The sequence below is a fragment of the Penicillium crustosum genome (genome assembly GCF_028827405.1).
Source record: "Penicillium crustosum strain IBT 35664 chromosome Unknown utg000002l_segment0_segment0, whole genome shotgun sequence".
NCBI classification, from domain to species: Eukaryota; Fungi; Ascomycota; class Eurotiomycetes; order Eurotiales; family Aspergillaceae; genus Penicillium; species Penicillium crustosum.
Genome location: NW_026623123.1, coordinates 4229491 through 4244701, shown reverse-complemented (window position 1 = coordinate 4244701; position 15211 = coordinate 4229491). Strand labels below are relative to the sequence as shown.

General features: G+C 48.1%; 5 protein-coding genes across 5 annotated transcripts; 2 read left to right on the top strand and 3 right to left on the bottom strand.

Annotated features, from left to right (window-relative positions):
* Positions 1 to 180: 180 nt before the first annotated feature.
* On the bottom strand, positions 181 to 1635 carry N7487_005118 (DNA replication factor Cdt1 C-terminal domain-containing protein; the record flags this gene model as incomplete). The annotated part of the gene is made up of 1 exon (XM_056872865.1): positions 181 to 1635. The coding sequence occupies one exon, from the start codon at positions 1633 to 1635 to the stop codon at positions 181 to 183; it is 1455 nt and encodes a 484-aa protein (XP_056730585.1).
* Positions 1636 to 2369: 734 nt separating this feature from the next.
* Positions 2370 to 3052, bottom strand: N7487_005117 (uncharacterized protein; the record flags this gene model as incomplete). The annotated part of the gene is made up of 3 exons (XM_056872864.1): positions 2867 to 3052; positions 2690 to 2790; positions 2370 to 2582 (listed from the first exon to the last, which is right to left on the bottom strand). Exons 1-3 carry the CDS (start codon positions 2976 to 2978, stop codon positions 2370 to 2372), a joined length of 426 nt encoding a protein of 141 aa, XP_056730584.1. The 5' UTR covers positions 2979 to 3052.
* A 1211-nt stretch (positions 3053 to 4263) lies between these two features.
* On the bottom strand, positions 4264 to 6468 carry N7487_005116 (C2H2-type zinc finger protein; the record flags this gene model as incomplete). Its single annotated transcript, XM_056872863.1, has 2 exons — positions 4264 to 4597; positions 4654 to 6468. 2 exons carry the CDS (start codon positions 6466 to 6468, stop codon positions 4424 to 4426), a joined length of 1989 nt encoding a protein of 662 aa, XP_056730583.1. The 3' UTR covers positions 4264 to 4423.
* A 4738-nt stretch (positions 6469 to 11206) lies between these two features.
* Positions 11207 to 11747, top strand: N7487_005115 (uncharacterized protein; the record flags this gene model as incomplete). The annotated part of the gene is made up of 2 exons (XM_056872862.1): positions 11207 to 11440; positions 11475 to 11747. 2 exons carry the CDS (start codon positions 11207 to 11209, stop codon positions 11745 to 11747), a joined length of 507 nt encoding a protein of 168 aa, XP_056730582.1.
* Positions 11748 to 11782: 35 nt separating this feature from the next.
* N7487_005114 (uncharacterized protein) lies at positions 11783 to 12028 on the top strand (the record flags this gene model as incomplete). The annotated part of the gene is made up of 2 exons (XM_056872861.1): positions 11783 to 11905; positions 11936 to 12028. 2 exons carry the CDS (start codon positions 11783 to 11785, stop codon positions 12026 to 12028), a joined length of 216 nt encoding a protein of 71 aa, XP_056730581.1.
* Positions 12029 to 15211: the final 3183 nt, after the last annotated feature.

Sequence of the window (15211 nt, the reverse complement as noted above, 5' to 3'; positions counted from 1 at the left end):
AGGACCTAATTGCTAAGTACTACCTAAGGTAGTGGTTAATGTTAATAGACATATGATAAAGTACAGGGTATCGAGCGCTGATGCAAAACCGCGAGCAGACCGGCTCTGCGGATGTGAGGTATCCAACAATGAAAAACAAAGGAGTAAACCAAAAGAAAAGAAAGAAAAAAAAAACGTAAATCACAAGAGAGTAGTCTGCACACAAGACGCAGACTTCTCCCAGTCAGCCTTCAACTGGGCGGCTCTCGCCCCGATATCTTTGGCAGAGACATCTTTGCAAGACTTCAGCACGACCGACTTCATCTGGCCTACAGTAACCATACTGATCCAGTCACCAGCCACCTTTGTATCCGACAGAATCTCAAGACACATCTCCACCTCCTCACGAGGGATCTCGCTGCGGACCGAGTCACGGACATGTTCGACCATCACATCGAGCTTGAAGGGCTTGCGTTGGGCTGCAAGCATGGCTTTGATGCCATTTCCCACATACCCTGCGGGACGCAACAGGGCCAGGATCCCGGCTACTTCCTCCACCCGATCGGCGGCTGCACGTCGCACGAGTTCCTTCTTAGCAGGCGGGGGAGGGAGCTTGGACTGGCGTAGCTCCTTATTCTTAATTCGATCGAGCAGACTCTGGCGGCGGCTGACCGTTGCCGTCCGCTCCAGGGGAGTTGTCTCTGCTGACTCTGAGCGCATTCTCTCGGCTTTCAAGCGGAGCAGACCACCCTTCAGATCCTGGAGTCGTTGCTGACCTTTCTGGAAAACAGTGAAAGGGGTAAGAGACTCGTGGATTGTGGAGAGACCGAGAGACTCGATGAACAGAGTTGCTTGAGCCTCCTCACTAGCATCCCGAAGGGCCTCTGGAGCCTTTTCCCACAGCAAGTCCAAGGCTTCTTCGAAAGAGTCTTGCAAAGCTGGAGGCTGCACATTGACCTGCACGGTGCGCTCCATGCAAATTTTGCCGAGTCCATAATTCGCTAGACGATATGAAATGTGTTTCGCTTTCGAACTCTGCTCCCAAACCCAAACAAGACGCTGCAAGTCCTTCATCTGCACCTTGCGCTTATTCCAGAGGCGGGTCACGCTGCCAAGGAATTCTCGGAGGTCCGCAGGGGTACTTGCGCCATTGTGGGCCATGTGAATGGAGAAAGCCTGAACAAAGGAGGAGTGAAGGTTGAGAATATCGTTGAAGAATGCAGGCCGCTCGATAGCTGGGGTTTCCTCGTGCACTGGAATAACCTTCTCGAAGTTCAGGGTTCGTTGCTTCGAAGGGGTTGCGGGTGTCGAGGGCGCTTTCTTGACAGGGGCAACCCGTCGACTCGGGGTCCGACTCGGGGTCTTCGCGGGTGAAGCTTTCTTGGGAGAGGCATAGTGGCCGCTGCGTGGTGAGGAAACAGATAATTCGTTGAGCCGCAAAGTTTTCGAGGGCGTGCCTTCCTCTTCAATTGGCGCCTGTCTGCTACCGTTGTCGAAGTTTTCGAGTTCCTGGAGTTTGCGTTTTTTGGAAGGCGAGACTGGAAGAGATGCTATCTTCTTTGCAGGTAGCTGCGGAGTAATGCCGGCTTTGGTTGCCCGAGTGAAGGCTTGAATGGCTGGCTGAGCAACGCAGCTTGACCGGGAGGTGCGCGGCATCGCGACTGCTGAAAATTTTTTGCTGGTCGAGGGAGGATAAATGAAGAAAGGGCGATGGATATAACTGTATTATAATAGACAAGGTAAGAGATACCGAGATATTAGAAGAAAAAAAACAAGACGTGGGAAAGTGCACAAAGTGGAAAGTGGAAAGTGGGAGGAGATGTCAGAGAAGGTACAAAGGAGAGACGCGTTGAAGGGCGCGTTGAAAAAAACCACACTAGCCGTTTCGGGTTAAATAGAAACGCGTGAGCGGGAACTATATGAACTTCAATTTAAATATGGAATATAAGGATACTCGTCTGAAAAGGAAGAGAGCAGTCTTGATATAATAAATTCTAGAAAAAGAATTGAGTATAAAATACAAGAAAGCTCCATGGCCAGGCATTCTCGTCGCTACGGTAATACTCCGGCATTGGAATGTCAGTGTGTCCAAGCTCAGCGCCTAGACATTTCTTCGCTCCGATGCATGGCAGAAAATCAATTCCAAATTGGTCTCTACTATCGAGAAAGGACTGGATGACAATACTCGGTTTCATGACGCGCCCTGGACAGACCAACACCGTATGCATTGCATACCGGGCATACAATGAACTCGAGCTACACTGGCATTTACAACAAGAAACACGCATAAGTTTCATAGACCTGGAATTCTTCGTGATATTCTCAAACCGACCAGCGCCGTAATAAAATAATAGCATTAAATCGTCGAGGCTCAAGGGCGAAAAAGAAGCTTATTTCTTGCCACCCAACCAGCCAGAGACAGCATTCTTCGCTTCAGCCGCTTTTTGCTCGACTTCGCGATCGATCTCGTCAACACTTTTGTTGATCTTATCCCGATTGGCATTGAACTTGTTCTTTGCTTCCTCGCGAAGCTCATCAAGCCTTTCCTTGCCGTCCTGGGCTAACTCGGGGATGCGCTTGCCTTCAGCGCGGGCTCTGGCGATCTAGGATTGGGATGGTTAGTATAATATGTCACAGTATCTCTAATTGTGGTTGTATCGGGTATCTAGGACAAATGCTTGTGTAACACCATGCATAGAATAGAACTTACAGCATCATCGATATTAGCACCGGCTTCCTTGCCGACGTCTGTGCCAAACTTCTCGGCGTTGTTTGTACCTGGGAGCTTCTCGCGTGCCTTTTCGGCATCGACTAGAGTGGAGGAAAGTCAGCTCAATGTCCCGGCAATTCAATAGCATTGTAGAAATTTGTCAGACAGGGTACGTACTTCTCAGTTGGTGCTTTGCTGCTGAAGGATCGCCGCCGGCAGAGTACAAGTAGTAACCGCCTGCGCCCGCCGCAGCGAGACCCAGAAACAATGGAACCCGGCTCTTCGACATAATGTGTAGTGGAGTGTTGGGAGGGGAATATGTAGAGGGTGTAATTGAAGTAAATTCTGGGGTTGACAGGTTGGAGTATCCTTGGTTTTATAGGTAGCTCTCAAGACCGGGGAAACGAGTCGACTATGACGTCTTGTTCCCAGTCCTTGTCCGCACGTACTAGAACTTGCCTCTGTCGTTTATTTTCTTTCTTTCTTTCTCTTTTTTCCCCCTCTCAGATGCAGTTTTACTCTTGATATATTAATTGACCTCTGGATCTTGTACACTAATTATTCTAATCCCTCAATACCTCTCAAATGCCTACAATATTTTCCCAACTTTGTAGAAACGTACAGGGTTACAAGTGGGGATGAACCAAGGCCCAGTCCCGGAGAGCTAAACTTCCCGTCGACGTCACCTGCAAGTCATTGCCTCATTCCCTATCCGGTTCTGGGGTCTTCTCACTAACCACATCTGGGTGGGTGTAGAAGAGCAGAATTTTTAGAGCTACCATGTACAATCCATACAATATGGTAATGTTTCCGATCTTCTACTCCACACCCTTACAATCAAGCCCCAGATGTCACAAGCCTGATGCTCCATTCTCGAACCCCTTAGTGTATGTGTGCATGATCGGCGTGATCATTTAAAGGGTTCCTTTGCGTGGATTTGTACGTGAATTGTGGCTAGAAGAAAAGTAGCATTCATGCATTCCAGTCATATTCAGATCATAAAAGATATCAAACGTTCCCATAGTTATAGTCCGTTAAAGCGTCAGACAGTCAACCCCCCAAAAATATAGTAAGACACAAAACGAAATGAGCAGGTAGAGAGAAGGAAGGGACTCGGGATGGGAGAGATGAAGAGCCCACAGAGAGAGCAAGCGAAATGCAACACTCAGCAACACTCAGTCACACCGTGGACCACGACCAAAAATGAAAGAGGAACCAAATGATCGATAGGGTATCGTCATGCACATGACTCCATTCATACAAAACTTCCCATGCGAACGCCAGGACATGCATCTCAGGACTAAGAACTCATCCGAAAAAGATTGCCATCCAGAACTGTCCAAAAAAAAAAAAAAAAAGATCATAGACACAAATGTAAGACCCCCGAACACAAGTGAAAGAAAGATGGGCTAGATTTCCCGGTCGTGTATCAGTTGTCGTCAAAGTCATCAGTTCATCAAGGGTCTCGCTATAACAAAACGGGAAATATGAGAATCCCCGAAATATATAAATAAATAAAAAAAGAGTTGGAAAAGCCAAAAAAGGCCAATGGGCTGAATGTTGGAAGTAGGGCGGGCGGAAAGAGTAGTTGTAAATTGGGAGTAGGAGAGAGACGGAAGGTGGAATGCCAAGTATATGATGATCACTCTCCAGCTAGTTGCAGGAAGCGAAGATGACTTTCATATGTAAAATGGTGTAGAATGGTATAAAACGGGAGGGCTTTGTCCTGACAATTTACAGGAATAGCTTGGCTGCTCCTTTGTTCTCGCTTGTGGCGACGGCGACAAGAGCTTCCAGGCGGCCCATGCCGGAATTTCGGGCAGGAGAGTCTGAGAAGACGTCGGGCCTGGGCTCCCGGTCGTTGTGGGCTTCATAACCGTCTGCGTGGGAGGATTGGCGGCCACAGATCTATGACGGCGTTAGTAACCAGGGCGATAGCCGTCCGTTCGAACAGGAGTTCTTACCTGTGGAGGGTGCTCGGAAGGTAGTGAGGAATCCTGAGATTCAATATACCCGCTGCTGTGCACAATCGCGGGATGATACTCAAGCGATGCAGTGGATGGGGTATGTACACCCTCACTGCTACTGGAATCCTCGGGGGAGGTTCGCGTGCGGCTGCCCGTTGAAAGGCTTGGGCGATGTCCCCGATACTCTTCAGGGCTTTTTTCGGCCATTGGGCCAAATGAAGGCTGGTAAGACGACGAGGGGCGGGAAGAGACATTTTGGAGTTCCGCGAGCGTTTGTTGACCCCATTGAGAAGCGGATGCAGTGGATGGGCGTCGGTCTCGGATATCCAATCCGGTTAGGTTATGATGCAAAGACATATCCCAGGACACATGGCCGCGTCGGTGACCAGGGCCGGAGATTGGGGGTGGTGGACGGTGGGCTGGCTGTGTGTAATTGAATCCAGACCCAAAGGCAGGGTTAGGTGGTGGACGATGGTGGCCATCAAGCTGCATTGGGCTGCCTTTCCTGGTGGGTGGGGTCATCGGCCGTTGGACTACTTTGTCGAAACTCTCAATTCCGGGAAGTCGGGGCGGATGCTCGGCCGAACCGTTGACGCCGAATGAGGCCGGTACATTGTCTGGTGTATGGTATTGGTTTAGGCCACTGGTTGCAGGCCGTGGAAACCCTGTGTACGACGAAGGATGCCAAGTTCTCCTCCGCATTTCTGCCTCAGCCGCGCTTAGGGTGCCCTCGTCACGAGATACAGAGTAATGTGTGCTAGTGGGGCTTGCAAATACACCAGCCGCGTTTGGATAAGGTGCGCCGGCGGGGGTGTGATATGCCGGAGGATATGCATTGCCGTGCTGTGCGATGAAAGGATTGCTGCTCGTCGGCACTGAAAGACGACGGGCAGCTGTCTTGCCTTCCCAGAACCCATGTGCTGTACCAGACATGGGCGAAGCAAATTGGGGGCTTCCGCCAGTAGCAGCAAACATATTGGAGGGGGTGTATGGTGATCCAGCTGTCGAGGGACCAGGAGCGCCACGGATCTGGGCCGGGGGTGTGCTCGGAGGTTCTCCCATGGAATCCATAGCCAGTCGGGATCGAGCTGCGGGGTCGTTGGCCATGATCAAAGGCGGGGGGCGCCGGCGAAGTTCCGGAGGTTGGCTGAATGTTGAGGCGGTGGACGCAATACTCGAGGTTGACAAATTCCTGCTATGACCTCGGGTATGACCACTGACACTGCCTCCGGTGCCTGCCCGCGCCCGACCTGGTGGCCGCACTCGATCTGTACGGACCTGGCGCTGGAACCGTGTGCCCGTGGCCGCTAGCGAATCCCCGGGAATCTCCTCATTGACATGGACTGTTTGAGCATGCTGGCGGAGGTTGTCGAGTCGAGAAAACCGGCGAGAGCAGTGGCACTGGAAGGGGCGTTCACCAGTATGTTTTCGAATATGGCGAGCCAGATGTTCGCTCCGGGTGAAGCTCAGATTGCAAGGAGGGAAAGAGGTGCAGAAGAACCGTTGACCTTTCTTCTTTTTCGAGGGCGGTGCGTTACTTCCTTGGTTCTGATCATGATCGGAATCGTCTTGTTCTCCCTCGGAGTCGTGCATGTGTTCGTCAGACGTTGACGGGGTTCGAGCGTGGGTCAAGGTTGTGCGGGATGAAGCGTCGCTACCGCGGCTGTGATGTGAAACTCCATCCGGAAACTGCTCGGTCGAAGAAGCGTCCGGTGTTACCGTCACGCCATTTGGGTTCGCACGGGGTGTAGCTTCTCCATCCATCGCGTGGTCTTCAGGGGCCGAGTTGTTGACAGGGAGAAAGGAAGCCATATCGACGTAAGCGGGTGGGAGGCGGAAGTGATGTCAGGTCTTCGGAGAGCCAAATGCGAATGTTCCTGACCACCAGTCGCAAATCCGACAATCCGATCGGAATAATCACCCCAGGACCAGTTGGGATTCTATATGTCTCTATGTCGAGTCGTAAAAACCGCAGCGCTACGGAGAAATCGGAGATCAAGACGCGGAGTCTGGTCGGATTGACTGTGAACATTTGCGCAAACTCAGTAACCTGAACACTACTTGAGTGGGCCAAGAAAAAAGAGCGAGAGAGAGAGAGAGAGAGAGAGAAGAGACCAAAAGAGATTCGGAGAAGATTCCACACGTACGATTTGAAAGTGCGCTTACTCTGGAAGAGAAAGAAGAGAAAGAGGGGCGGAAATAGAATGTGTGTATTAGGATCCGAAACGCAAGGGCGGGGAGAAGAGGTCAAGAATGTAAGAAATAAGAGAAAAGGGAAGGTCGTTAGCTGATCGCGATCATCTCTTGGAAAGATTTCCAGAAAGAAAAAAGAAATAGAGATCCGATCAGCCGGGTAGGAGAAAAATGAACCAAAAAGGAAAAAAAAAGGGTTGAGTATATAAGGGTATATACTAATAAGAAGAATATAAAAAAAGAAAACAGAAAATGGTGACGATGAGAAGAAGAAGAGGCTTATCGGGGAAGCGAGGGGCAAAAAAAAAGAGTCAAGAGAGTAAAGAGGAAAAAGACAGGAACTCAACAGGAACTCAAAGACCTTCCGGGGCTACCGATGCGAATCATTAAGTGTTTCACCAGATATCCGCGTGTCTCCATTTTATTCAAAAGGCACCAGGCACCTCCATGATTCATTAGTGACTTGAACTACTTGAACTTATTGGAGCTACTTTGAAGCTACTTGGGACATTGACTTGGGGAGATTCAAGTCTAGACCTACTGCTTCCCTCGATCTTTAGAGGAATGTATTATACAAAAGTAGGTTAAACCATCGAAATGAAGGGTTCTTGACGTTAACCATCTTTCCCAGACCCTGGAAATAGGCACTGCCAAGCCTCAAGAAGTTTGGTTCTTGGGGAGAAGAAAAAGGTCGAGACTCTTTTGGTGGAGATCTTAGGGTTAACCTCGAATATACTCCTCCATTCTCCCCCTAAGCCCCCTCAACCATATCCCCCCCTTGCATCGCGTGGATGTATCGCACCTCGTCATACTCTTAGAAGAATGGTTACGCGGTAGGGGAAAGGGTTCCGAATGGTCCGTCCCGATACGAAGTCTTTATACAATATGAATCCTTTTGCTCGAGCCTTCTTATGGAGGATCTTACATTGGCTCACGCCCATAGTTAATTTTAGATTACACCTACATGTACGGAGTACTGCGTACATAGACTGCGGGGGTGTTGATAAGAGATAGATCTCATTTTCATCTTATACAGACCCCGGGAGTATACATTCTACAATATACATTCTAGAACATACATTCTAGAACATACCTCTTTCAATACATCTGACTCCATGAAAATAATATGAAAAGAACTCGTCATTTGGATGATCCGACAGCTCCGTTGAAACCGCATTCAGGCCACCTGAAACTTTCACCCCCTGGGACTAAGCCCGTTGGCCCATCGTGCCTGCGTCGCTGCTAAACTTTCCCCCACTTTCACTCGAGTCTGCAAACGGCAACTCCCAACCTTGGGAAGGCCAATGCTGTACAACATCCTCAGATCCCTGGTTCTCATGTACTTTAATGTACTCTATTCGTTTTGACTTGGACCTTGGGGTCAAATACCTCATCGGATGTGACGCCACGGCCGATGTAGATGATGTGCTTATTTCCTGGAGTTGGACCTATTTTGTACTCTGTAGCAAATCAAAAATTCCTGACCATGTACTGTACCGCATTGGCCCCAGATCGGCCCCATGGAGGATTGGTTATGATCCAGCAAACGCGATTGGCGGGAACCAAAGGAGGCGAGATACACTACTCTTTCCATGGAAGACATGGTTCCCCTCCTTGACCAAGTGCGGCATATTATTCTACATTACGTATATATAGTTTGCAGGATATGATTCGGCGAGATGAACAAATACTATAGGTGAAATAGGTGAAGATGGGGCTCCTGCCGCTAATCCGAATGATCGACAGTTTAGTTAACCGTCGCGGGAAAAGTCCTGTACGGAGTACAGCGGAGAAATACTATCTACCCACGTTGAATATCCATATAAATACACCGAGGGGGTCAAAGAAAACCCATCGATCGTCGCTACATCCCACGAGAAGAGGGGAAAATCCCAGACCCCGGGTACCTGTAGGTACATCTGCAGGGCTGGCAATGAGGCGCACGGCCAAGTAGAACCAGGTACCAAGCTGCAGGGCTTATCGATAAACCTGAATTACAGCCCCCCTGGGCTGTCCGGATCGGTGGATATGCTGACGTCTTTGACTTGTGAGATCTCCAGGGCTACGGCTAAAACTTCCACTCCTTCCACCTCTTCCAAGGATCATCGATTTTTGTCTTTTTTGGGTGGCGGTACTTTGTACTCCGCACATTTCCAGTTGTTATTGTTGTTGTTGTTGCCGTTGTTGTTTTTCGCCCCTGGAGAGGCGATCCGTTTGCCTTTCCAGCGGTCTGCTTATCTGACTGGTCATTGACCGTTTACTGATCAGTCCAATCATAGGCCATGCTCTGCATCTCATACCAGGTCCATCCATGTAATTTGTACCTGATTATGTGTCGGGGTGCGTACCTGGGTGGCCACGTAGGAGCCGCCTTGTAATATGACCACAATAAGTATTAGCAAAAAAAAAATATTACTATATTAATAGATTATATTATTGTATCATTTTGGTTATCTCATAGTATATACCACCTGCAGTATCTACTTCGTATATAGTGAGATAACTAGATAGTATGCACTAACAACACATCATCCAGCATCCAAAGCACCAATAAACCTTATCCTCCCCTCCCAGCCTTGGAGACACCGATACACACACATAGTACATACAATAAGTACCAGGAGGCTGAGAGTTCCAATTCACATGTGAATTCCAGACCGGACGAAACGGACAAAGCGCACCTATCTCTGTATTCTCTAATCCATACCCATGCCATTCCCCCAATCTAATTGGACCCCAACCCCCCTCCTTAGCAACTGACATGCATCTGTCCCCCTCTGCATCCAGGGCATTGAGTCAACATGCAGTGCACACACCAGCTCCCAGCCACTTTCAGAACTGCCTAGAGATCCCCACCACCATGGTACACAGCGTGGGAGTCATCTGACTCCTCTGAACACCCACCGCGTTCAGGTACTTGTACGACATACTTGCAGAGGTAGATCTACCCGATTATCTGTGTCATATCTTACGGAGTATTTGTGTATGTATGTGCATTTATGCGTGGGGATTATTTTCCGATGTTCGGAGGTTTTTGGTTTGGATTCTGTACGAGCTGACGGATTAGGTCCCGATAACCTGGTGTTGAGATAGTCGGCCCAAGGTACTCCGTACACACGGATTTGTTCCTGGTCAGGTACGCTAGTTCGCGCCTTGGCTTTGGGGCGCGGCTGGGTGCTGGTACCTGGGACTTGCGTGTCCGGGTGTTGGGTGTTTATTGCTTCCAAGGGTCTGTTGCCCATGGTGCGACAACAAGGTTCGGATATTTATAGTAGTGGTGTAATTTAACAGTTAGGCGGATATGGACTATGTTATGAAATAGCTGGCATTATTCTAGGGTTGAGTACATATGGATGTTCAGGGTGAATAGCAAATCAAATGTCTAGAACGTGTGGCTTGTAGAGGAATAATCACGAATTCCCTTTGGAGCAACCACTACTGGTGGAAACTCCAAGTCGACATATATGATGTTGATGGTTTATTTACGTCGAGAATAGCGTATGTTGAGAGGTTCTATTAGTTCATTTTCCAAGATCATCCCCGGGGCCGTCCACATTCAAATGTTGGAGGCTCAAATAAGCATATTCATGTGTATGTAATGATAGGACAATTTAAGGACTAGAAGCTTCCGTTTGTTTGTCTCTTTCCAAGCTTCTCTTCATCTTCTACTCTCCAACTGACTCACTCTCTTGCTCTTTCCTACCTCTATTGCCCCTCCCCATTCTCACTATCATCTCCCTCATCTCCCTCATCTCCCTCCTCTCCCTCCTCCTCCTTCTCAGATCTTTCTACGTCTTCCCTCCCTCCCTTTCCCCAAAGCTTATAACTTCATTTAGACGCTTAGCGTGTATGCTGGTATTGCTCTGGCACATCCTGAGCGCGCCCCTGGACATCAAAACAATATCTAAGGCATGGCCCAACTGCTGTGCTAAACACCTTATCCGTGGCAACTGCAACGCAAGGATCGGCATAGAGACCAGTATCCTGAAGTCAAGGTCGAATGTCGAATGCTCAAAACAAACTTTCTCTAGCAGCTTTGTCCTAGCAGTTTACCCCACGAAAGAGACGAGCCAAGATCCAAGCGGGTAGGCACATGAACAGTGAGTCACGTATTTCTTTTTTTTTTTTTTTTTTCTTTTTTTCACTCGTGATGATTGACTCGTGATGATTGCAGTTATTTTAACCATCAACTCCCGATTAGATCCACCGTTTGTAGGCAACAGCAAAAACAAAGGATCCTTCGATTTAGTTGCCTCAACCGTGAACCACACTGCCTCTTCGCCTTATCTTCTCTCATATTATGTTTCTTGTCTTCATGCTCCTCGTTCCAGACTTAGGACGGAATATTTGAGTCACAATGAAAACCGGGATGTGTTGTCGGGGTAGATACAAGTTCGCCTTTCAGCAAGTCCAGCAGTTTGATATCGACCTTATGTGTGGTATTGGTGATTGGCAGTCCCTTCTCGAGCAATTTGAAAGCCTGATACATGCCAAGCCAGCCTGTCTCCATCTGACCTTTGTCACTCTCGACCGGGAGACTCGACTCTGCATACAACCGTCCTTGACCTTCGAAGCTACGTCTACGCGATTGGTACCCTAACTTTAAACCAGAATATTGGATACAGTGTGAGATCATGCCCAGACTACCTCTGGCATTTCGAAGGACAACCCATACTCGCGGCAATATCGAGCCCGCAAAACAACAATCCTTGTCTGGCAAGAAGACGACGATGAACCCGGTGCTCAGTATACGCCAGAATCTTGGAGAAGAAAAACATATCGCGGCTGATTACTCAATTCCTAACCGTCACCACGCATCCGGTTCTATCGAACGCCATGTTCCCTCGGGAAGGTACGAAGGCCTCCTTGGCTATCAGCGCTGTGTTTTCAATGTTTGACTTTCGGAATTCGTCCACCAACAATCATCGTCACCATGCCATTCATTGACGACCTTCCCATCATGACCGAAGGCAACATGACGGTTCTTCAGGCGATGCCCACCGATATCACGTACATCATCTTCGATCGACTCTCGCTCGAAATCGAGACCCTGCTGGTGTTACCTCGTGCTAGCATCGCATAGCAGAGAAGGCTCATCGGCACTTGTGCTAGTCTCGATGTCGGCATCCCGGACAATGCTGTTATTCAAATTCGCCATACCACCCATGATCCCCTTTGATTGATACACTAGTATACAACTATCACATAATAGAGCCCCCAGATGTGAGAGAACCTTTTGCCAAGAAATTTTGCAATTGACCCTCAAACTGTCTCATCTATCGCTTCCCCCGCAAACGAATTTGGAGATGTGAGGTCGCCTCTTTTGCAAAGCTCCAACCTAGAATTGGAGCGATAGAGCCTCTAAGAGCTCTTGACCTGGAACTCTACTCTTCGACACTATTCTCTCCAGTGCTTTGCCGTCGGGTGGACATTCTCGGATATATTGTGAATGGCTGCAGGATGTGTCCGTATGCTGAAATCATCGCTAGCACCGACACTATTATTATAGTGTAGCCAGTGGGAAAAGGAAGAAAGAGAGATAGGGAGAGAAAAGGGAAAAGAACCAACAAACCAACAAGTATCAAAACAGACTGAACTGAACCGAAAAGCGTGCCTAAATGAAGTCCGAAACAAGCGGAAGGGCTCGAAAACGAAACCAAAAAAATTGAGGAGGCTTCAAAGAGAAACCAAGAGCCGAGTCGACGAGGCTGGAAAAAGAAAGACATAGAGCCTGGAGGATTCTGAGCAGCACGGAACCTAGCTGGAAGGTTCCAAACGAAGGGATTACCAAGTTTAAACTTCCCTCAGAAGATTGGAGTCATGATCTCTCCACGCATCGCAGATTTACCCCGTGGTCATCTGAGAAACTTGCACGGTCATCGTTGCCACTCACGAGAGAATGCTCGGTTTTTCTTCTGAATGACTTGAAAAATAAGAACTTCGAGCCTGGAGGGTTCTGAACCACATCCAAAAAAGCGCTTCTCTAAAACGAATCCAAAAAAAGTCGTAGGGGTGGGTCATACGGTGTTTGGCTACAACTTCAATCCCAATAATACTGTTTCTGGGGAGCCTGTCCGATGATACGACAAGGTGGATTTAGTAAGTTTCATGAATATTATTCTAGAGACGTTTCTAACATATATTTCTACAGATTACTCCTTCGAACGCATTGCCTTGTATGATTTAAACCGACAATTGAACACCACTAGGTGGTCTATATAGTCACACGAATCCTCGACTTGCGACTTTCAGAAGGACTCCTTCCCATCTCTTGGATTGCTGCATGGAGGCTCATATATAGGCTTATCTGTTCTGATACTCACTGAACCGATAGATCTTCAAATTTCAGGAAGCACTCATCTTCCAATCCGAATTTTCAATTCCCTCGTTCAACTTGGAAGGAAACAGAAGACTGGAAAAGCGGCCACAAAGAGTAAAAGAGCGGAAGAATATCTGCAAGTTAAACGAACACTCGCTTCCTCCAATCAAAGGGCCGACTCTTGATCAGATGCTCAAGACATGGTGTGCCCAAAGGTCGACATGGGAGCGGAATGTGTCTATGCATATATATGCATAGAGATTTAAGTGTTGATATATACTACTATCAGATAATGCACTCGCCCCCGTTTTTCTTGCTGGTGTCAGGGGGCTCCACTCCGGGATATGCAAATTTAACAGACATCCTGACACGACCAAAGATGAGGAACTGTTTGAATGCCTGATGCCTGGTTGTTCAGTTCCTCTAGCTGATACTACGCCTCATTTGTTATGTCAACGAAAAGAAGGCTCCTTTGCTTTCTCTTCCTCATTCTTTGGTAGCATCCCTAACAAAAAGGTTCTCTCAATGATGGGCATTATGGCCTGCAGTACACGGGTCCACCTCCCCATGACTTGTTGTCCCCAAGCGGCAATAACCACTAATTGGGCCAAAAAAAAAGCCACAGGTCTTACGTGTGCTGATGCAAAAACAAAGAAAAGCAATCCCTCTTGCTGGGGAAATCGTTCAATAAGAAGAATCTATGCCAGTATCCGTCGCAAGGACAGGAGTCTTCTGATGGTGTCGATTGGGGTTGACACCGGCAACCACTTGCCAAAAAGATGACCGCCCCACAGAAGTCAGGACTATCGGAGTGAGGGCGAAATTACCGCTATTTCATATCGTCTCTGAGGGATATAATCGTGCGGCACTGTGTTGTGACGCTCGGGATGCATTGGGCCAATGTATCAGCCGTCGAACTTCGATAGGCGTCTCTATAGTCACTCAAATCCCTATTTCGTCCCACTTGAGATCATACTGACTGAAAATGCGAACGGTCGCATCGAGTAGTGAAAGTTGACACTGTTGGGGTGGGGGTGATGTTGCTGTTATTTTGCATCATTTCCGAAGGATATAATCTGGCAGCGCTATCTTCTATCCCTTATGCTGGAGCAGAGCTGATACAACCATGCATGATCTGCTTTGGGGGTCATTCGTGGATATCAGAAACTCCGCTGACAACAAAATGCATTTTCGAACTTGATGATTTGCAACTGCCTGTGCGATTGAGTACCAAGTTGAGCGATGGAATTCGCAAGGATTAATCAACATGTCTGCCAACCACAGGTCGTCATTCACCGGAAATCGGACTGTGCTGGACTTTGCAAAAAAATAAAATGAAAATGAAAATAAAAAAGAACGGATGATGATGGGACACTCATCTTATCTGATTCTGCGACTGAGATGAAATGTTGGAAAGTGCGAGATGATCCAGCAATCTCGTAGCAATGTCAGGTGGGCCTCCCTCGGTGACCGCAGGATCTCTCAACCGACAGCGAATATTGCTTGGAGCATGACATATTCTATGGAATGACGGAAAGCCAGCCAATCTGTACAGATCCTCACGCGAGTGGGTTCTCTGTTACATTTGCTGCTTGGAAGGTTACGCCATTCTTCCTTTGATGCTTGTGGCTTGCAGTTATCTAGTGATAGCTTGCTGTACACTTCAAGTTCCTCAAATATTCGCTGCTTCTCGAACCGCTTCCATTCTCGAGAGTTACCCTATTTCGTCCGCAGGCTTCCACTTCGGGGTACGAGCAGTGGAACTAGGAAGAAGTATTTGATTACACCGAGAAGAACGGGTGAACACGAATGGTCTTGGTGCAGCAAACAGAAATTAGCGAGGTCCGCTATTCGTATGCTATGTTTTACTGATGCTCATACTTATGGGAACATGGAAAGCGAGACAGAATTGGGATTGCGACAAATGTACGCATTCTGTGGTAAAGGCCATACATACAACAAAAATGATAAACCCTAGAAGAGGAACAATATGCCCACATGCGGTTCAGATTTCTGGCACTCATTTCGACCGAGTCATTTGGT